At 39.1% G+C, this 23688-nt stretch overlaps 1 protein-coding gene across 19 annotated transcripts in view; it reads left to right on the forward strand.

The window, feature by feature from the left end:
• The window catches only part of MEF2C (myocyte enhancer factor 2C), a 141860-nt gene extending 131467 nt beyond the window's left edge, over positions 1 to 10393 (forward strand). For 15 of the 19 annotated variants that reach the window (XM_041121021.1, XM_030004624.2, XM_030004625.2 and 12 more), the window contains one exon: positions 5648 to 10393. In XM_041121021.1, the coding sequence (XP_040976955.1) occupies positions 5648 to 5969 (322 nt within the window). In that variant the 3' untranslated portion in view covers positions 5970 to 10393. The remainder of the gene's footprint in view (positions 1 to 5647) is intronic. The other 4 variants (XM_041121024.1, XM_030004638.2, XM_030004635.2 and 1 more) reach the window with 1 other exon arrangement.
• The last annotated feature ends 13295 nt before the right edge of the window (positions 10394 to 23688 follow it).

Genomic DNA, 23688 nt, shown 5'->3' on the forward strand with positions numbered 1-23688 from the left:
ACCTTACAATAAGCTGATTGTTTTCAGTGGTGTACCAAAGAATGTAATAAGGCTATTTGGTTAACCAAAAAAGTATAAATTAAATCCTAAACTAACTACATGCCTTTTCAGATATGTCACACATGGTCATCTGTTTCTAATTCATATCACAGAATGTCGAAGTGTAATGGCTGTGGCTGGTGGAATACATTCTGAGCTGCTACTTTTATTATTATTCTTTCAGTGATTTTTAAATGAATTCAGCTATGAAAGCTGCTTCACTGACAGTTCTGGAGAAATCTTCTATCTCTGCAGACAATCATAAGCATGTCTTTATTTTATTTTAGTCACCGAGTTCTACATGCAAAAGCACCTGTGCTAACTTTTGGATTATCTGAAAAACTTGAAATTATACAGAACATATTCAGTCCATGTCAACCTGAGCTAGAATTTGAAGGAAGATTAAAACAATCACACAAAATTATAGCCATCCCCGGGTATTTGAGAAAATACATCTAGAAAGGGTTTGACAACCCAAATCCCTGTGCTGAGTGAGGTCATATACTGGAAAGATTTGGCAACTGTGAGATGTTTGTTGGTGACAGGAGGCTGTAATGACCTGTGAGAAAGCAGAGTTACTGGAAGAGACATCCTAGTTCTCCAGCAGGTTTTGTTTTTCACCGAAGCCTAAAGAGGAAAACCAGCCCTGCTTCATCAATACATGGTAGAAGAATATGGTTAGTAATAGAATAGGGTATGGTTAGACATATTAGCCTGCTCCAGATAAGTCCTCAACAATTTCAGCAGCACTGTCAGAACCATCTCTAAGATAATTGGAGAAGACCTCTACAGCCTAACTTTTAACTTTTCATCTTGACTCTGCAATTAGCAACCTTACTAGTGCCAGTGGGCTTGAGGGCAAATACCAGAGGACATGGGAGCAGTTTGCTTTCCCTGTCTGCGCAGCTTTTGGCCTTTTGCTGAGCCTGGTTAATAGGATAACGATGTAGAATCTGTCTTGATATGATTGAGACATTAAAACAAGTCGGACTTTTCAACTTTTTAGGTTAAAAACAAAATAGTACTTTCATGGTCTTTTCATTAGGTCTACATCTGGAAAAAAATACACACAAATTCTGTTGAAAATCAATCCCTCCCAAAAGTTTGGGATTTTTTCTAAATGTTGCTGCAGTGTCTCTTACAGAGAGGGTTACAGCTTATTTAACATGGACCAAAGAGTCTACCATAAGTTAATTGCTGCCAACCAGAAGGGAAGTCCATTCCAAACTTCAAAATAAATGATCTAAATTTTTTAAGCACAAGTCCATTATATGGAAAATGTTGTCTTTCATCCATATTTCCCAGTCTAAGAGAGAATCTTTTCTTCCTTAAGTATCATCCACAGGTGAAATTTTGGCTTTCAGAAAATATAAGTGCAAACATAGAAACAATATTTCATCTGAAGAATCTTCAGTATAGATAATTGTTAATGTAAAAGAAGTTTCTCCAAACTTCTACCCACCTGAACAGAAAATTGTCCAAATTCATGCATACTGTTGACTTGTTCTGTGATTCTTGCATAGCAAGCTTATTACTTAGCAACAATTAATTTTTATTAGGTAATAGTGATAGCTAGATATAGGCAAATATTCTCCATTGAACCATTTTTACTGAAAAATTTAGATGGAGTGACACCATGTTTTGTGAATTTGTATCAGTTCTGCCAGCTTTCTTGTTTTGAACAAAAGCGTTGTATATGTAGGATTGAGCCTTTTTTTCTTATGCCACCATTGTAAATAAGATGTTCCAGTGATTCAGTTTCATATTATTCTTCATTTAGAAATTTCTTTTTAAAGTATAGACCTTAACGTGGAGAGCTAGTCAAAATATATTGACACAGAAATTCTTATTCTGCTTTTACATTGATCAAAAACCATGAAAAATCAACTTTGCTTTTAACTAAAAGAAAAACAGAGGGAAGGGAGGAAGGTTGCATTGCTAGCAAGTCACAAATATCATCTATTCTCCTAGTTACAGACTAGCACATAACTAAAGTTACCTAACTAAACTTTGCAGTGAATTTTCAATGGTTCCTTATATATATTTATGGGGAAAAAATATATGAAGTAAGGAAGTAAACTAATTTAGAGAAGCAAGTGTGGGCATAAAAGAAAAGGTATGTGAGGCTCTTTCTTCCTTCAATAGACCACTTTCTTCCTCTGTAAAAACCTGTCTGGTGCATGTTCATGTCCTCACTCATCACCTACTCAGACCTGCACTTCTATCTGTGCATGCTGAGCTTCCATAGCAGCTGGAGATTTGAATAGATGGAGACACACACACAGAACTGATCTCACTGGCATCAGCAAGGACTAAACCTACTTGTGAGCTCATTGCATCCTGACTCGCTTCCCACCTCTTACACAGCAGAGCTGTGTAGTTGTTCAGTGTTGAACCCAGATAGGAACCAGCATTTCTCCCATGTGGCTGTCGTATTCTAAATAAACATCACATTTTCACTATATTGGTCTCAATAGGAACTGCTGTGTAAAATTAGAACATTAATTTTCTTCATTGTCCCCATACAATGAAATGTTTTCATACAATATATGGAAAAAGGTGATTGCGTCAACATGAGTGGACTGCATGGCACTTACTGAGTGCTTATAATTATACACAATCCTTTGAAGTAATGCGCTTTATATTCTCTGTGGATTTTCCATATTCAAACCCTGTTTGTTTTCCAGTGAACTTAGTGTACGTTGCAAATTATGAGAATTGGGCATGCCTGGACCAAAATCACATAATTATATGAAGCAACAGTGTAAACTGTACATTGATAGATATCGATGCAAACAGCTGTTTCTACACTCACACACACACACATATACAGAAAGAAATCATTTTGCAGCAGACAGAATTCTCATTTCTTATAATACAGCTTCTATTCTAAATAGAGGTCAGTCCTCTGTTTAGAATATGGGTCTAAAGACTGCCCCTAAATAAGTACTATTTCACCATTCACATCTGTGTGTAACAGTAAGTTTCCATTGTAATTGACCATTTTAGCTTACGTAAGATTCTCATAAAATGTTTCAGAAAATTTTAATGAAATAATGTAAATTATAGCCACCAAAACCAGATATTAAAATTCAGGAATAGTTTTAGCAGGAAAAGACTATATTTAAAAAGTAAAAAAATTTGAATGATGACTCAAAAAAATGGCTTTAATTTATTTATATTGTTTTAAACCTCAAAAATTAATTCCTGACCTGCCAAAATTACTTCTTAACATTTGTCAATTTACAAAAAAGTGTTCAAAATGCAGATCAACCCGTGGCATATTTGAAACTGCCACAAATTTGTATGCCAGGTATTTACATAACCCTGCTGATGAATCACAAGGAATCTAAAGAAAAGTCTGTAGACATGTATTCTCTTACTCGCTTCTGAAACACTATTAAAAAAGCAACATTGCGTATAGCAATACTAGCTCTATTTCATTGAAAATGCAGCTTATCCCTCTACATTTGTTCCTTTCCGGGCTGTCACACAATAGAATGCAAGTATATCCCATGTGAACAAATTTGACTGAATATGGTTGTTTTTAACTAGCACAGGTTTTTTTAGCTGTCCCTCGCTTTGCAAAGAGACATGTCATCTGCTCATAGCAAACACTTCTAAATCAAATCCCCAGGCTCCACCATCCTTTATTATGGGACTTTCAGGTTTAGCTATAAGCTTGGCATCTAAAATCATATGTAATCTCATCATACATGCTAAACTGGCAGCCTGTTTTCCCAGGTGAAGTCCTAGCATCTCCTAAGCAACTGAAAAATAAAGTCACTGGAAATGAAAAGCAAAAAAAAAAAAAAAAAAAAAAAAAAAAAAACACCCAGGAATGTATTTTTGATTCTTGTTGGATTCTTTTCAACAAGTTTTCAGGAAAAGAGTGTAATATTTCACTACATTGGAATGATGAAGTCTGGTATTTACAGTTTCTTATATGTGTTAATGTAATAGATACAAAAGCAAAGAAAACATCCTCTTTGCCAAAAAAAAAAAAGCCTAGATTTGCTGCTGTGAGGGCTATTACTCACAAACTCTGTGACTTATGACAGGGATCACTGCAAATTTGGCACATTCATCTGTATAGGAATGAAGGGTAGATAAAAGCAACTGGAGGTAGAACATCCTGTTTTCTCTGTTTTCTAACAACATCTACCCATTATTAAAGCCTGCAATAATTTCTGATAAAAACAGCTCATATCATTCAGTAGTGAAGCCATATAGTCCCATTTTAAATCTGTCAGAAGGAAAGAGAACAACATGTTGTCTTTCGTCAAAGTTGTAGTGAATGTTGCTTAAGTAAAGCTCAACTCCCAGTTGATAAGATATCAGGAAAAGTAGAATATTTCAATAAGTGAAAAGACCACATCTAAACTTAATAGTTTCTTCCACATGCTTAAAAATTACTTCCAAATGTCAACATTTCTTCTGCTTGCAGTAAAAATGCCTGCACATCCCTTTGGGTTTAAAACCTTAAGAGGCCAAGCAGTCCGTTGCCCCTACTGCCTTCAGTCTCCCTCTGTATAAATAAACACCCATGAGTCGAAACCTTGAAACTGTCTCTCGGGTTAGACACTAACTTCAGCCTAGCAAATGGTCCCTGAAGTGGAACGTAATGGGAACTGCATGTTGAGAAATCTGTTTTCATAACGAAGAGAAAAGTCAGGTTTTACCAGGAGGTGGTGCTTTTGTACAAAACATCCTGCAGATGCAAGTGATCTCATTTCTCCCATAAAGCGCATTCTCAGTATTCACTCTCCTCCCTGCCTGTTTCAGCTTTCCACTGCCACTACCCGCCCACAAAAATGCACAGAAATAAAATTATTTTAGAATAGTTATATAGCTTGCCTTTGAAAAAATTTTATCATAGCGGTTTCTCTTGATGCTAGGAGCATCCTATGAGCTGGGCTCTCCTACAGGCAAACAGTACAGTCCTCTCACATCTTCTACTATTCTTCAGCTTCTCTTTGGTAGTTTATTCAAAAGCATTCTGGATTGAGTTATAAATTCATAGATTTAAACCAGAAAATCATACCTAAATCCTTGCCTGCCTGTGGTATTTTATTAATGTCAATCCTAGGACCTGTAATTTCACCTCTATTCTGAAAGGTATAAAATGTAGCTGGCTCAAATTTTTGCATCTGAAGTCGCATGTCAAAATGAACAGCCATAAAAATAGTTGGGTGCATTCAAACTAATTGGATTAATCCCAGCAGAGAGTCCGTGCCTCCCCTGTCTCAGCCAGTGCATACACACACACAAGCATTAGTTATAAAGAAACCTGCAGGTGGTTCCAACAGTGCAAAGGCTCGCCTTCCAAAATTTGTAGTGACACTTGAGTCAAAAAAAGGAGAGAGAGAGAGATTGAAAGCGAGACCTCCTTCCAAACCGAGGGCATGTCCCGCTCAAGCCGGCCACGTTTGTTGTGATGCTTTCATCTCTTTGAATTCGTGAATTCTCCCCGGAAAACAGTCCTCGTGCTCTCTGCATGCGCTGGTCCTGCGCGAGCCTTTACACTGGTGTTTCGTGTGAGTGTTTGTGCATATCTGGGGGCTCCGTGCCTCCCCCGTCGGTAACTGGGTTTCCTTTCCTCCTACAGAGCTTGCACTAGCACTCATTTATCTCAGAGTACAAATCTCTCCCTGCCTTCTACTCAAAGCCTCAACATCAAGTCAGAACCTGTTTCTCCTCCTAGAGACCGTACCACCACACCCTCGAGATACCCACAGCACACGCGCCATGAGGCGGGGAGATCTCCTGTTGACAGTTTGAGCAGCTGTAGCAGTTCCTACGATGGAAGTGACCGCGAAGATCACCGGAACGAATTCCACTCCCCCATTGGACTCACCAGACCTTCGCCGGACGAAAGGGAAAGCCCCTCTGTCAAGCGTATGCGGCTCTCTGAAGGATGGGCGACATGATAACATTATTACCTATTAGTTTTTTTTCTTGCAGTGTGTGTGTGCTATACCTTAATGGGGGAGGGGGGGTCGATATGCATTATATGTGCCGTGTGTGGAAAAAAAAAAAAAAAGTCAGGTACTCTGTTTTGTAAAAGTACTTTTAAATTGCCTCAGTGATACAGTATAAGGATAAACAGAAATGCTGAGATAAGCTTAGCACTTGAGTTGTACAACAGAACATGTGTACAAAATAGATTTTAAGGCTAACTTCTTTTCACTGTTGTGCTCCCTTGCAAAATGTATGTTACAATAGATAGTGTCATGTTGCAGGTTCAACGTTATTTACGTGTAAATAGACAAAAGGAAAACATTTGCCAGAAATGGCAGATCTTTACTGAGAGAGAAAGCAGCTGTTATGCAACATATAGAAAATGTACAGATGTTTTGACAGACCCAGCGGTTGGGTGGCCATGAATTGATGCTGGAAAAAGACTGGGTCACCTAACATACTGAAAATGCTCACAAACATGCAGGCATATCTCTAGAGTATGGCACTCAGTTAAAAAGGATCAAAACATTTGAAGAGGACCATACTTGTAAAAATGTTGAGTTCGAGGGCTAACATATTTAATTTAAAAATTCTGGGTCTGCATCACTTATTAAATGAAAAAAAAATATAAAAATATGTACATTACATTTTGCTTATTTTCATATTAAAAAGTAAGACAGAGTTTGCAAAGCATTTGTGGCTTTTGTAGTTTCCTTAAGCCAAAATGTGTTCTTTTTTCCTTGATAGCTTCGCTAATCTTTTAAACAGTCCTGAAGAAACAAACAAAAAGGACTTTTTGTATAGAAAGCACTACCCTAAGCCATGAAGAACTCCATGCTTTGCTAACCAAGATAACTGTTTTCTCTTTGCAGAAGTTTTGTTTTTGAAATGTGTATTTCTAATTATATAAAATATTAAGAATCTTTTAAAAAAATCTGTGAAATTAACATGCTTGTGTATAGCTTTCTAATATATATAATAATTATGGTAATAGCAAAAGTTTTTGTTATCTTAATAGTGGGGAATTATATTTGTGCAGTTGCACATTTAACTATTTTGTTTCGGTTTTCTTTTACTGGGTATACGTTTTACAGATCGAAGTCAGCTGTTGAAAGACTGATCTGTAAAAAGTTAGAATTTACCCATGGTGTAACAACTTAATCATTTTAATACAGCATTTTACAATCAGTTGGGTGAACTGCGATCCATTGTATATACTGATTAGTTCTTTCATGCTGTTTTGTGCATTGTAACAAGTTAAGGGCCCTTCTATTACTCAACGTCCTGCGTATCTTGTAGTTTTCCATGGGTTAAATGACAAAGTGGCGTAACTTGGCCCTTTCTCATTACTGAAGCTGGTATTCTGCCTGTCAGAATTGGATGTACAGCTCTAACGGCTGTCAGTTACGTGAGTGCAGGTGAATATTTGCAGAAGCAGTAGGGAGAGTTAAAGGGAGGCATCGGCACAAACATGCCTACTACAAAGATTACTCCCCTCTCTCACAGATTTAAAACTCTTAGTGAGATCATCAGTTGAAGAGCCATTCAAAGTTGATTGATCTTACACAGCCAACATTGGCCATCAGGTCCCTGGTTCTCATGGACCTCTGCGGTCACGTCATCTCACAGTGGGCAAGTTGTTGAACAACGCTCCCTGTGTATTTGCACCCAAGCGAGATTTGCTTCAGCATATGGCATCCACATTTTCTCCTGCCTCATATTGTTCCTTTGACTAAAATAGCTTGACCAGAGGGAATGTATCGTTTCTTTAAGTCCCTCTTGTTTATTAGAAGAAAATGGTGTATTCAAATGTTTCAGTTTAATCTTTCTGTTGGAGGGAAAAAGCGTTTAAGCAAAATGTTAGTGCCATAGTAAAACTGTAATATTTCTCCTTTTTCCAAGAGTCCTTCCAACTCTCACTGACATATATTGACACTATGATGAAGGATATAGCTGCAACAGCTAAATATCAACACAGAATATTTTGTTAAGGGAAATCCACACTCTGTTTCCCACCTATACATGCAGTTGCTGTGCACTGCTCAATGATGAAGTGTACCTCTCTGTAGTAGAGAATGATGAACAGACTACAGTGTGCATTAAGACATACGCTTTTCACTTATCATGACTTTATAGAAGCCTGCCTTACAGGCACTCTCAGCTGTGCAGGGGCTAGTGCATAATCTGGAAACTCCTTAAGCAGAATACTGTGCTACTAATGCATCCATCTTATCTTGTGTAGCAATCTGCAGGGTAAAGAAAAAGATACGCATGTTTAAAAAGAAAAAAAAAATTAAAAAACCACAAAAAAAATCACAAAAAACAAAAACAAAACCAAAAAAAAAGGTAAAATGGGGCCCATAATTAATTTTAAAACACAAAAAAACTGTTTTTGAAACCACTTTCTTCACCTTCAGATGAACCTATACTCATATTCTCTTCTGAGAATTTTAAACTTTGGTGTGTCAAAAATATGCAAATATATCACAAATGTACCTTGTCATTTCAAGAAAAAATACAACTTTATCAGTATTGTAGTAGAAACTTGTCAGTGGGGAAGGGGATTTGGTCTATTGATATATGAAGAATAGCCATATTAATAGTTTACCTTGCGATTTGCCTCAGCAACGCATGAAAAAGGAAAGATATCGTATTTAACGAAGATGCAGTGTAATATATTACTGCAAGTAACTAAGCAGAAAGTAGCGTGAAAAGTATTGCCTGGGCAATTTATATTAACTCTGACAGTGATTTTTGTATAAACACAAGTAGAACAGAATCACGTGAAAATAAATGCCAGTCATCCCTCTTGTTCCTGCTGCAGAGGGCAACTAACTTATACTGGCAAAATTGTGGGGGATAATGCATATTTGCAAACTGATCTAATGATAAGAAGCACAACTTTGATTGTGAAGTCACTTTCTGTAAACTATAACTGTCTACCTTTCTTGTTCCTTTATCTGTACCTTACCATTTATTGTATTTGCAAAGCTAATTTGGGTTTATTGTGTGATTCCTTTGTATTTAAGGAGTTTGGGGCAGAGCCCTGAAAGAGTATTAACATTTACTTTACCTTAACCCATGCTATATAATGTTTTAGGCAACATTCTTAATTGTAAGTTCAAACACCTGAAGTGGCATTCTAGACATCTGCAAGTATTGTTATAGCTAAGCTAACCTCTATTAAAAGGTGTTGTCAGTTAGTGTTTAATTGCTGGTGACAATTATATGATATACCCTATCTGCACAACCTGTATATTGTATGCATTGAGCCATTCGCAGTAAAGCTTTTGTCATTTCAGTGTTTTTCAAAAGTTGTGTTTTATAACAAAATGGCTTATATTTTTCCCAGAAGAGGAATTTAGCAGTTTTTAATGAATAATATAAAAATATCTGTTGTCCTCAGATCTTTTTCAGGTAAAGCTAGCGTAAGAATAAAAGAACTCATAGACTGTTTTCAAGGATGTCAACCCTTTTGTATTGTATGTGTTATCCTATATATCCTCTTTTATCTATAGTCCTAACAGAGCTGTTTTGTTTTCCTTCTTCCTTCGCCTTGAAGGTAAATGCTTTGTAATTTTTTAAAAGCCACTTGAAACCTCAATAAAGGCTGTTGCCTAAACATGGCATACTTCATCTGTTCCTGTTTGTGCCATCTGCTGTGATGTCGTCAGTTATATGGCATTAATTTCCTGCCACTACAGGTCTCTTGAAGGACTGATGGAACATTGGTGTCTGTTAGAATGCTTCAGACTGTAGATGTAATAAAAGGCTTTTGTTAATATATTTTAACCAAAGATGTGGAGCAATCCAAGCTTTGAGCCACAGACCTTCTGCATCAAAAGTATCCGTTTGATTATTTTCATAATCAGGTGTTGCATTTCTACCTTCCCTTCTCATACCTCAGACTGATCCGTACCTCAGTTTGATTCAAAAAAGGTCAGTTAAGTAACTCATTAAAAAAAAAAAAATAAAAAATGCAGTACCAGAGTCTTTTGTGGAGTAATTAATATCAGACCTGGGTTACCGCAGGCATTACACTTGGATTGCTTCAGATGGTTTGTTGTATCCTTTTTTTCTTTTTTTCTTCTCTTTCATGGGGATTTGCTTCCATAAAACAATGGTGATAACAAAATAGCTTGTAAATGGGAGCATACAAGCATTTGCAACAAATATTAAAGTAGAGGCTCACAGCGGCATAAGCTGGACTTTGTCGCCACTAGATGACAAGATGTTATAACTAAGTTAAACCACATCTGTGTATCTCAAGGGACTTAATTCAGCTGTCTGTAGTGAACAAAAATGGGAAAATTTCAAAAGATTCTCCTGCTGGAAATAAGGTATAATTTGTATTTTGCAGACAAATCAGTAAAGTTACTGGCTTTCTTAGTGATACGGTGTCTGTGGTGCATTTTTTTATTAATTTAAATAATGTTCCATTTTCACTGTTTTGCACTGTAACACGTGAAAGAATCAGCACTTTAAGAACCAGCCGTTGCCTTGAGGTCCCTCTGCCTGTCACTTGTGCTTGCTTAGAAAGTTAAGCACCTTTTTTATGGTGCACTGAGCATCTCGGTGCCTCACAAAGTTAATGCCCCACTACACATCATCCCACCAAGTTAGAGAAACTCCATTACTGCTCTGGAAGTTAGTGTCACTTTGAATGAGGCCATCTCAATCTGGCCCTGATGTCTGAGCTAGCAGAGGTGCTAGGTGAGATAATGCCTGGATTTTAGGTACTTAGTCACTGACAGGGAATCCAGACTCCTGTATATACATGTCCTGTAAATTCTACCCATGGGGAGAACCATGCAAAGACCCTACAAAAAAAGCATGTTCTCTGTCAAAATCATATATCATTGGGTCTATGCTTTATATATATATTCTCTAACATGATAACTTCGTAGAGATTGCATCAGAATTAATCTATACTGTCTTGTGTACTTTTTTTGTTGTTATTTAAATTTTTTCCCTGCTAATATCTATGGTTTCGTAGTCTAAGAATACAAGGATCACTTTATTTCAAAGAGATGTTTTTTCATGCCAGAGGCAGACAAGCTATTAATAACTTAAGGTGCTTGGTGAATGTGGCAATTTCAAAAATAGCATTACAAGGCCTAGTTTCTAAATATGTTTATGAAAGAAAACAGCTGTGCTGTTATTTACCTATTACTTTTAATGACTTTTTTTTAAAGAGAAGCGTTTCTGGTATTGCAGTGTTGGACACAGCATAATAATTAGGTGCTAAAACTAAGATTAAATGTCATTGGTTTTACTACACAACACATTTTTCTCAAGTAAATCACTTTTGTCATCATTGGCAAGGATAAGCAAAATATTTCTGGAATTGCAGTCAAAGTGTAATACTCTCTGAAATCTTAGAACATTCATATCTGGGAGTCCTTGCTCCTTCTATCAGTCATCTGTGTGTTTAATATTGATAATGCTATGCCTGCATTGGAAAAGGAATTACTTAGCAAATCGAGTCTGTTATATAGTCTGTGTTGTTATTTATTACTCCAGAAAAATAACCATATTCATACTGAATATTTTGCTTTAGATTCTATGAACTATATTTTAAGCAATTTTAAAAATTGTGTGTTGCAATAGAAGTGGGGAGGTCACCATGTCTTTAAATAAGGTTTGTCACTTTAGGCTCATATATGTCGTTCTGAAGAGCAATTGTAAATTGAGCGGTCTGAGATAACTAAGCCCCATACCTTCTCCATCCAAGAGCGTTTGCTTTCCCTCCAAAGTTTTTTCTTCTTTTCATTAGCAAAAATCTACATAGCATCTTTTTAGAACTGGAAGACTCTGCTGAGACAGTTGCTGCATATGTCTCACAAAAGCGAGCACAGACTGTAGGTTCTGTTTATACCCTTGCTTATTGTCAGTGTCACCCATTCATACCTAACCCTTCCTCAAACGCAATGCCTACATTTCCACAGGTAAAATACTGGGGCTGAGAGGGTCCAAGGTGCAGCAAGGAGGAATGATTTTAAAACAAGCAGATCATTTAATCTATAAACAGCAAAAAGACATTGTTCATGGCTCTATTGACAAACAGCCTATTCCTCGTTAATTCTTCAGTGGAGATTTACCAATGCAGACCAACGCAGCAAGGCTTTACCTGCTCCGTGAGTGTTCCCACCTACACTTATAAATGGAACTGCAGTCTTCTGGCGTCCGTGATTTTGGGAAACTCAGACTACTCAGCCACAACAAACTCAGGCTAAGTTTATTTTGTATTTAGGTACTGCACTCGACACTTTACACTGAGTATTCAGAGCATCTGCAGTAGGTAAATCGTTATTGAATTCTCTGCTGTTCACGTAAACACATCCAAGATAACTTTAACTGCTGTCAGCAGGCATTATGGCTAACAGTATTTCTACTGATGAAGGTATTTCTTCCTCCTCTTCCAGCAGACTTTGAAGCATGCTTTAGTTCCATTGTGCGTCACCTTACTTGCTAGAGATAGTTCACAGCTAACATGAGGATGCTTGTGTGAATAATGAATTTGAAATGAGTACATTGCTTCTGAAAGCTGCAAAGTGTGCTGTTATAATTGTCCTTTCTAACTTCTGTCTTTGTGCTTCTGTCTGTGATTCATTCATAGCCTGCCCAAAGTTTTCAGTTTCAAGTATCATTTGTAATTGTCAGGACAATGATCCATAAGTTGTTTTAGGCTACAAAATGTATTGTCTCATACTGCGGGGCGGTGGTTAATCACTGTTAGCTGTGAAGGTTTCACTTCTTTGGCTGAAGACAAGTGATGTAATAAAACATTTCACTGTGTGGGAAAAACTTAAAGGTGATAAAATTTAAAAGCGGTATATTTGCATGATAAACATAATTGGTGTAAACCACAATTTTGTTATGACAGTACATTACATAGCTCATTATTTTCTGTATTTGGGAGAGTTGCTCAGTATAGGCTGAGCAGTCTCACAGTGAAAACACAGCATCCTGTGACAAGTATGTACAAAAGTGTGTTGTATCACCAAAACTCAAAAGGAGGAAACAAGGAAAAAACATCTGGAATCTGATTACACAGAGCTGACAAGCCGAGCTACAGTACTCAGACCACCGAAATGGCCAGTAGAAATACAACTGGTTGCATTTATGAGGCTGCATTTTGAACCACTGAGAAAATCATCACAAAGGAAGGAATTTCTTATTAAAAAAAAAAAACAAAAAACCAAACACATAATTTTCTGTCTTTCTGTGCCTAAATATCTGAATATATGTCAAAAGAATGGTGCTTGAAGTGCAACCCTTTTGTTTCCCTCTGACACTTATTTACTGGGAAAAGCATCACTTTCTCTAATTATAATTGACTGTATTCCGTATTGGTTAACTTGGAAAATCTGAAAAGAGTTCCTGGCCTAAGTGTGTTGAGTTCATAGTCAGCAGGCAAGGAAAAGTAGCCTGATTTACAGCAGTACTCTCAGGCTATGGATACTGAACTTTCACTCAGCAAAATTTAAGACATAAACTTGGAGAAGATTGCACTGCGGCTGTTGCCTCACAGCAACACTCTACACCTTCAAAGATAAGCTTGTGAAAATATAATACATGTGGCACCTAGTCATCTGAAGTAAATTTATCTCTCCTTGGCGGAGGCCCAAGTCATGTTTTTGCAACTTTTTATGCTACGTTAGAATTTTTTGGGAAGGAACTGAGAGCTAGAAAATATCATTATGACATACTTTGCAGATGTGTTCTTACAGTGGGAAACCCTGATCTAATACACACTACTCCACCTCAAAAGAACATAGAATAAGATGGGCTGGGGACAAATATGATTGAAAGGAGAAATTACATAAAATATGAGTTTTCAACTTGGAAAATAAGTGAATGAGAGAGTATATCCTTATGTGAATGGTATGGAGACAGCAGATCTGCAGGAAACTACTATGTGCTCTCTCTCTCAAAAATAGTGGAAGCAAGGAATACACAAAGAACCATCAGACAGCAGGTTCACAAGGACATACGATGACCACATTACATGCAATAAGTAATGGAACTTGCAGCCATAAAACAGCATGGAAGCCAAAAGCCTGGGTAAGTTCATGAGGGGTTAGATTAGTTAACAGGATGTAGCTCCATTTGTCCTGTTAAGTATGATGATACACTTACAGTTCCCAGCTAGAATAAAGGAAGATTTTTTCCACAGCTTATTTCTGGAAAATGAGAGGTATTCTAGGGGAAAATTCAGATATGCCATTTTTATTTTTTATGTTCTTCCCCCTGAAAATCCCCTACAGACCATTGTCAGCGAGAAAATAATGAGATAAATGGAATTTTGATCTGATCCCATATGGCAGTTCTTGTGTCTGGATATCACATAATATAAGCATCCCTCTTTTCCCTCCAAACCCTTTTTTTTTCAGACTATGTGTATTGATTTTACAGTGTTAGAAATTAATACAGTAGAAATGAAGCAGTCAGCATGCATAATAAGCCAAGAGCTAAAACTGTCAGGCCTTTCCATTTAGTATGGCTTTGCTTTTTCAATATCGTCAGGCACACCCAGTTGACTTAAGTGTAAACACGCACCTGTTTATTTATTCCACAACAGCCAGGAAAAATGAATAACTGCATGAATTACAGATGCACAAGTACAGTTAAGGATGCATGATGGATAGAATTAATGTGCACATACAGGAATGAGACAATATCAGTCTGTAAGTATGGGGGTGGGAAATGAAAACAGAGAGCTGACACAAATACAGACCTGTGCCTGTAATTTCATGTACTTGCTGTTCAACCAAGCACCAGAACTTTGCTCAAAAGACAGATTTGTAGTTGTCTGCAAAGTGCCAGCCAAGGCACCAGGACTGCTCCCGCCATGAAAAAAATTGCTTGCATGTGTAAATATGCCAGTATTAAGCATCAAACTTTAATTAATAAAACACATACACACACAGGATAAATAACAAAATCTTTGTTTGGAGTACCCAGCTACACAGGAAATTCCACAGAACAGAATTATCAGGAAATGTATTCCATGGGCTCATGTCGGGGCTTAAGACTGCTTTTGCAAGCAGCCCATCAGACCAGTGTGCAAATGGCCATGCTGGATGAGCCGTCCCTGTGCAGACTTTGTTTTCTCAATATCTTGACTGACTAACTTAACAAAGGGTATGCTGTAGTTTAATCAAAATTATGGGGCTAAGTGCAGAAACTCCTGAGCAGAATTCCACAGATATTGTTACACAGATCAAACTCAAGGGCTGTCAGATGACGGTTTCTACTGCCTCCAATATCTTTGAGTGTAGACTGAGGTATTTTAGGAGCTTCCAGAAATGTTTCTGTATCTCTGAGACTGTAAACTAGTCAAGTTTATTTATAGTCTAACCATGAAATCATTTAGTGAGAGTAATTTAGCAGCTTGTGAGAAATGCTCATGACAGATGCAGCGTAAATATAACAATCATTGTAAAAAAATCTATCTTGTATTACCTTAGCATGTAGAGGCAGAGACTGAACCCTTGTCAAACACAGACTCCTGCAATGACTTGTTCTCTATTTATACCCTTTGAATATTAGCTGAGCAAGGCAGTGTATCAAAACATTTGATTCTTGCAGGAAAACAGACTTTGTCCCAAGATAGAAGATAAATAGAAGACAGTTGGACAAATGAAAAAGCATACAAGAAGAGTAAACAGTCTGCAAACATCATTTCAGTGCCATCTTTTTGAAATCTGTTTGAAATCTCAGCTGTTCTAAATCTGAATGGTTAAAAAATAGAAGTTACATTTAAGTAGTTGTAAAGCTAATCCTGTTCTAGCTTTTCATATGGCTGTGTCAGTGTCACTCACAAGTGTAAATAGCAATTGTTGGGAAGTTTGCAGAACTAGAATCAACCTGCAGATCAAGCAATGAAAGTTACCAGTGCAATGACTTCTAATCCCCTTTTAAAGGTAAAGGACCTTGAAAAGATGAGGAACAGCATGGCTTTAGCCCAGGTTTTCAGAAGAACAAAGATGGCTGATCAGCAAACACAGGACTATGATACGAGCAAGAATTTCTGAGGCATTAGGCTATGGCTACCCTTTTCTTAACTTCTGAATTTAGCAGAGGAAGTGCACACCCTGCCTCCTGAAAACATAGGAGAAGTTTTTCCAACCAAGTGTTTGTGGCTGAGTCACTCTATTTCTGCAGGATGAAATGTGGATGTACATGAAGTACATTATGGTTTGGTACAATCTGGGGGTCGTTTCTTCTTCCAACACGGAACAGATACCTATCAATCACCTCCTGAGTTTTTCCTTGAAATTTCTTTCCACTGCTGGCCTTTCTGAGTCTCTCACCTGTTAAATACTAGCTACATATTGCAATTCAGTTCCTGAATCATTGTATTAAATATCTAGCATGTCCTCTCTTTAGTTCTTATTATTCTAAGGTGCTTTCAGGATACTGTGAAGACACACACAAAACCCCATCATTGTGTCAGTATGGCTCAGGGAAAACAAAATTATTTCTGCTTCAGAAAACTGTGAGGTGAACAGCAGCTTTGAAACACAGTGCCAACTGGACTGTTGTTTTAGGGAAAGGCAGTCACAGGAAAAGCCACAGAAAATCAGGAGCTCCCACAACTTGCATAGTCAGTGAAGGCAATGCTGTCCGTCTCTCCCCTTGCTGACAGATAACAGGAGAAGCAGAAAAAACTCTTTTCTTCCCTCAGCCCCCTTCTGCTGTACTGCCTTAGATGTGCTCAGGCTAGAAGGAAGACTCTGAAGCACATTTCTTTTGCACTGGACCTCAGGGGATGCTTATCTCCTTCTGACACATTTTAAGGTGGGGGACAGAAAAGAGAGATGATTTAATGTAATAGCATATCTGTATGGATTTATTTTTCAGAAGATTTCCTTATGCAAAGTCATATCCCAAATTTCTCCTGACTTGTCATGATTTCTTCTTTTTTTTTAATATGCCATGTATACAAGGTGCCAATTTGTTCCTTTTTAGTTTTTCTGGTGATGTTTCTGTATAACATAGCAGAATTTAGGGCAGAATGCTATCATATTAGAAAGAGAGAGTTGATCATATGTTTCTAGTGAGACAATTCATTTTAATCAGAAAATTTAAACTGAGAATTAGTGATCAGTCTGCATGTTGCTGTTTAGACATGTCTACACATGCAAGAAGACTTCACCATGAAGAAAGGATTTGTGAAAATATGCACTAGTTTGAGGACATCTTTGCATAAGTGAGAGTTTTGTTGCTCCTCTATGTAGCTGCTCAGCAGCACTTGGATCACACGTTTCACTTTGGGTTCAGCACTTTTGGCTTGTCCATTCCTGAGTGATTAATAATAATTAGAATCACTAATCCCCTCCATCCCTCTCACATCCAGTTGTTCATGCTGGGCAGTACCAATCAGGCCAGTGTAGTCTCCCCTCCTCGGATCAGACCAAGACTCCCACTTCAAGCCAGGATAACGAGGGAGATGTTCACCTCCTCAGGGCTAACAATTTGTCTGATTTTACTTACACTCTATGTAATAAGACCCTAATGGAAAACCACAGGCTGAGTAACAGCTGAATGACACTCTTGAAGGAAGAAACATGGAAACTATAATCAACTGCTTATAATTCTGAGACTTTGCAAGTTTTCTATATAATGCAGTCATTTTCTTGAATAAGCTGATTTCTTTGACTGGCCTTTCTCTTCTGCTGCTGCGTCGTGTATCCTGCAGGTGATACACCTTGTGAAGGGGGTGTTTTATCTGTTTGCAGTTTACTGTGTGCTTTGTTTGAAAGGCTGTGTCTGGGAAGCCAACCAGTTTCCTTTGCCATGGCTCTTGCTATTTAGGCAGGCAAAGCCTTCTGTAAAAACAGGGAGACAGAGCCTTCCCTGGGAGAAACAGCAGGGTGTTTCTGGAGTGATGTACAATCGCAGGCTGAGCAGGGGTGGGGTACTGATCATGGTGAGAAATCATCTCCCCCGGAAAAGAAGAGAGAAGGAAGGAACATTTCCTAGGAGGCTGAGAGGAATTGTCTGAAGATTGTACAGTGCAAGAGGCCATCAAATGCTGCTGGAGTGGAGCACAAGACCGGTATTGAAGACTACAAGGTACAGGGAGACAAGGGAGTTAATTCCCCTACTCCTATTTAGTTTCTCCTCCTGCAGACCTGATATTCTGCTATTTAAATTTTTCTTATGTTTAGGAATTAACATTTTAAGAAAACATGGCTTGAGAGATAACACTAGTGAGGATGCTTACAGTAAGAAAAAGTCAGACAGCGTCACCTGAAGGCTCAGCTCAGCCAAGGCTCTCATCACACACTTCTTTGAGGATATCGGGACTCAGCTTCTAGGCCACTGCACAAACAAGCATCAGTTAGGCTGTACCAAAAGGTTTGTTCTGTGTAAAGTTGTAACATCCCCCTCTGGTTCCTTACTAACTGAAAAATTACTTTTCCATAGTCAGAAGCTGGAAGAAAGGACACAATAATATATTTATCTTGTGGAGAACCAGTTTGCATCATATTTATTTGGTCTGTTTGCCAAGCATGGAAAGGTAATGCTATATAAAAGACAGTAAAACTTCCTTAAACTGGGGCTAATTTTTTAGTAGACAGTATAACCCTCTAGACCTTTTTTATCCAATATAGTCTCTTATCATAGAAGTTTTTATAGCTGTGAGAGTGTGAGCTGCCCACTTGCACTGATTTCTTCTCACAAAGCTAAACAGACCGACTGCTGTTTCTGAGAAACTTCTGTAGTTATGCTGCCAGCTGGGGTCAGGCCACGTGGCTAAGCTTGAATAGTTTTTCTGCTAACACTAACATCAGTCTCCTTCAAACCATCTATGAATAGCTGCTGAAGAGACGGCATTAGCCTAGACCTTTTCTCTTCCCACCTTCTGAATGGCAGCGGATTTCTCCAGCCTACTAGATTATAAGGAATCTAATTTTGCCAACAGAGAGAAGTACCAGCCTCTCCTATATAGTTTTTCTGTCCTATTTTTTGGAGATGTAAAGTATTAGACTTAGAGAGGCTTCAGGAAGACCCTTCCTTTCTATCTCCCAGGCATTTGGATTTCTCTGATCTTGCTCTTTGACAGCCAGTGACCCCAGGCAGTTACCCCCATTCCTTACCAAAAAAAGCCAATTCTGCTCATTGGACTGGATCCAGCTACTTTAAAAGAACCTCATATTTCACCACTGCCCCCCTGAATTTCCTCTCATTTTTGGAGAACAGGTGCAACCATGCCCTCCATCAGTAGGTGGTCCCGCTCCTACGCTTTGCTCACTATACCAGGTTTAGCAACCCTTTAGCTGGTAAATGCAAATAGTCAGGACCAGGAAGGGATACAGAGGCCACACTGCCTTTGCACAGCAGCACCTTGGCTCAGCCTCACTCTTGGGAGACCTTATTTCCCGGAGGTTAATGCTCTTTTATCCCAGAGCACAGGCTAAGCAGGACTGGATTTAACTTACAGTGTAAAACGGTCCTCTGTGGCTATAATATGTGCAAAACTCTCATCCTGTCCTCACATTGCCCAAAGCAGAAGAAAGCAACTTGCTGTGCTCTGTAGGGTACTCAGGTGATGGAGGCACATGTAGCATTCATCACGTAGAGTTCCTGGAGGGCAGCTCGTATATAAAGTGGTGATGGTGTTAAAGCATATGGCTCAGTCTTTGTAGATAAGAATGCGAGCTGTGCACCAACGCAGAGGGTCGAGCAGCCACTGATGGGGTAAGCATCTGCAGACACCTCTGCTGAAAGGCAGGGGGTTTTGAAGAGACTGAGAATGGGTGAAGCAAAGGAGATTTTTCAAAGATTATCCAGATGCCATGTAGATCTGCCTGTGTAACGGTTGTAGGGTTAGACCTTACACAGGGACTTACTATCCAGTTCTCCTTGCTGTGCCAGACCGGTCTGTCAGTGGATGGGCTGTCTCCAAAGTGTTAGTGTCTATACGACAGTTAACAAAGTGCTTTGGATCTCGGTTTTACACCATCTACCTGCCTGTATGGTACAGAATAGAAAAAAACTGTCTACCAAACTCTTGACTTTTGCCTTCTTATTAAAAAAAACCAAACAAATGCTTCCTGTCCCCAAGCTTAGCCTCAAAAGAGCTTTGCAATGCTTTTAAAGACAAAATTCATTTTTTTGCCACTCATTTCTGACACCCTGTCTCCCTTTAATTCCAAAGTAGGTTTTTTATGAATGCTAGGAGATTAAAATTTTAATTTTAATAACAGAGTTAGTGAATAGACCAACAACTTTTAAAAGTCTTTGTTAAAGGACTAGGAGTTTGCAAAGGCATGCCAAGCCACGGCATATGGGTGTTGTGTTGAAGTTAAGGTTGCACAGATAATCTTAACCTCCTTTCTGTTGTGTAATGTGTATGATTTAGGGCTGTCGCTCTTCTGGGCATGCTGCAAAAGACATCTGTTCAGTAAGGTTTTTTGGAGAGCTATGGCAATATTCTTCCTGGAGTGATGTAGGACTGCAAAAAAGCTTTTGTAACTGGCTGGCAAAGATACTGTTTCAAATCATTGTTTTTGCTGCTGGGACTTTGTATTATTATTATTATTATTATTATTATTATTATTATTATTATTATTATTATTAATGTGTTAGATGCCTAGAGCCTTGTCTAGGCAATTTTTTCACCTTAATTACCATTTAAATTTAAATGAATAAATATTCCACAATTCCTCCCGGGCAAGGCGTTCTATCTATGTCTCAGTTTTCTCCTGTGTCAAAAAGACTCCTGATCCATTCAGGACCTTTTCAACTGCAAATCTCCAGGTAAGGAAAAGTTGAATGTAAACATACACACTGTATTCATGGGAGAACGTCAGAGTGCCTTGGCTTGCATGCTGTGATGGAGAAACCTCTCGGTTGGTAGAATTAGTTTCCTCCACCTCTGCAAAGGGGCAGAGAGACTTGGCGGCTTGGCACCACTTGTGTGACTATCAATTCAGCTTCATAGACAAAGAAATATGAAATAAAAGTCTGATCAAAGTGTTTCATCAAGACACCCCTGCACAGGTATATAACCAGGTTGCTTGAACTGGCCAGGCAGGTCCGCAGTGCATGTTTCAAGCTGCAGCTCACTGAAGGTGTTGGAAAGGGCTCCAGTTGCCTTCAGTGGACTTTGGAGCAGGACCTGTCTGTCCAAAGGCACTTCCCTAATGATCAGCAGGGGCCTCGGGATCTGCCTGACCATTGCTGCAGGCAGATAAAATGCGCTCTGCATAGCAGCACCCAGGCACCTCCCTTGGGTGTCTGCTGGTTTTGCTGCGCAGACCCCGTTAGTCTAAGCCATGCCATAAAAGCAGGATCTACTCCTTCATCTTTTCATCCCTGCTCCTGATGCACAGGTTCCACAAAGGAAAAATGGCAAAGCAGTTTAAGAATGATTTTAAAGCTTTTTGCCCCTGGGGGAGGCTTAACTCTGTGTCCCTCCCTAGCACTCCCATTCCCAACTCCTGGGCGAGCAGCAGGAGCTCCTTTTCTTCTTCAGGAGCAGGTACTTGTCAAAGTGGGGGAGATGAGGATGGGTGTTGTGACACTACCCCACTGTTTGTGTGATCTGCAGTCCCTAAATTTAGCGTTGCTGGAAGCAATCATGCGCTCTTCTCTCTGTGTGTGGTTGTGTTAATAACTCTTTTGATAGATCTGCAGGTAAAACCCCAGCTTGTTAGCAGTCCCTATGGGCCCAGGTCTGCCCTCAGACACACGATGGCAGCTCCCATCAGGCAGAGCAGCTATAGAAACTGCTAGTGCTGCTGCTTTGCTGCTCGCAGCAGGAAAGCTTTTGGTAAAAATATGCCTCGCGTTATCTTCCTGCATGACCTTCGACAGCTTAGAAATAGAGACCTCTGACTATGTGATACAAATGGTCCTTTCTTACTGTAAATGTCTGAGTGTAGAGATGGAAACTCCATTTTCTTTTACGAGTTGACATTACCTTCTCTCTTCAAAGAAGCCCGTGGTGTATTTGAAAAGACTTTGAGGATCACTCATAATTATATCTGGGTTTGCAATTAAACACTATATGGTCAATAGTTTCCATATTTTATAAAGCTCAAATAATACAAATTAAGTATATGGTTATGCTTCAGTATATAGTTATGTTATAGTTAAAGTTATCGTTCATGATACACAGTAATGGAACTTAAATATAAATGTCTAGAAGACTTTATGAGCTTAATACAAAATTCCCACCTTTGTGCAAAACCAGTAGCAGGTAAAAGTTTATGATCGGTGTCTGTTCTTTTACCACTATAGCATTTGTGAGGGCATGATTTTAAGATAACATACCAGGTCATCTGTATCAAAAAAAGCTGGCCACAGGGAAAATCTATGCGGATGTTCACCTGCTTGTATTATTTTATGTCATGAAATAAAACAATCAACTAACAACCTGAATTACCATCTCTGTAAGGAAAACCTGAAAGCATATGGCTGTGTGCATTTCCTCGGGGTGCAGCTGGGTCACAGCACAGCACTAGTTTGAACTACAGGCACTGCAATGGCATTTTTCCCCTGTTCTCTGATGTGCAGGGAGAGGCGACGGGATTTGACAAGTTTCTATATGAGAAGAAAAGAGGACGGAGGTGACACTAAAAAAATAAATCCAAGTGGGGAGGCCAGAGTCACCTGGCAGATGTCAGTTAAGATGAAGAAAAGAGAGTGAAGAAGGTCTAAAGCATGACAAGACTCTCCTCTTCAAATACATCCAGTTTTAGAAAGCAGTAGCGTACACTGAAGAGAGATCTTGAGGGAGATGGTTTAGTGGAAATCCAGAGGGATAATTTCTTGCCACTGCCACTTTCCTTTAGCATTTTCATTACTACCTTGTGGACTGCTGTTGAACCTGGACCTGAGCTGTGGGTTTCGGGTAGAGCAGGATCAGAGCTGGTGTTACTGGGTCACTTATTTACTGTGCGGCTTACCAGCTCTGGTGTAGCCATGGACAGTACTTCCATTGGGTCGTGTCGTTGGCACTGGAGTGGTCATCAGGCTGCCCAGGGTAGTGTGTGGGCTCAGTCCCACAGTCTGGACAGCAGTTTGGACATCATGTTCTGAATGCGAATGATTCAGCAAAGAGGAAAGGGGCAGTTCCCGGAGATCTTTATTTCACAGTTGCACAAAATAAAGGGTGCTCAGAGAGGGAGAGGCATGCCTCTTTATGGGCTGCTTGTACGCTAAAAACACAGGAATTCTTCTCCATGAGTGTACATGTTTTGATTTTTCTTGCTGTATAGAGGAGTGTGTGGTTTGGCAGCTGGAATTTTTGCTTTCACAGGAACATAATTTTACATCTTGGTTTTGCATGAAGAAAAGCTGGATTCTTGCTGTGCTGACAGCTTTTGTCCCCCCCACTTTGGCTCCCATTTCCTGCAGCAGAATGCCACCTCTCCCTCCCAAACAACAGAGACAGATGAAACCGAGCCTCACAGGCCGGCTGTCTGACACTCCTGTCCCTGAAATTTATGCTGTGGAGCTGGCATCCAAATAACCAGGCACGCCATTCATGTTGACATCTGCTGCTGTTCCAGAGGAGAGTTTAGCCCTTCAATTACACTGTCTTCGTTGGCTTCTGTGCAGACACCGCACCTGAAATACCACCTGCTCCTGGACCACCCTCCTCTTGGAGACCGCTCTGCTTCCTGGGACACCTGGGACAACAATTTTGGGGTATCCTCTTCCCCT

The sequence above is a fragment of the Aquila chrysaetos genome, chromosome Z, assembly GCF_900496995.4.
Source record: "Aquila chrysaetos chrysaetos chromosome Z, bAquChr1.4, whole genome shotgun sequence".
Lineage (NCBI taxonomy): Eukaryota > Metazoa > Chordata > Aves > Accipitriformes > Accipitridae > Aquila > Aquila chrysaetos.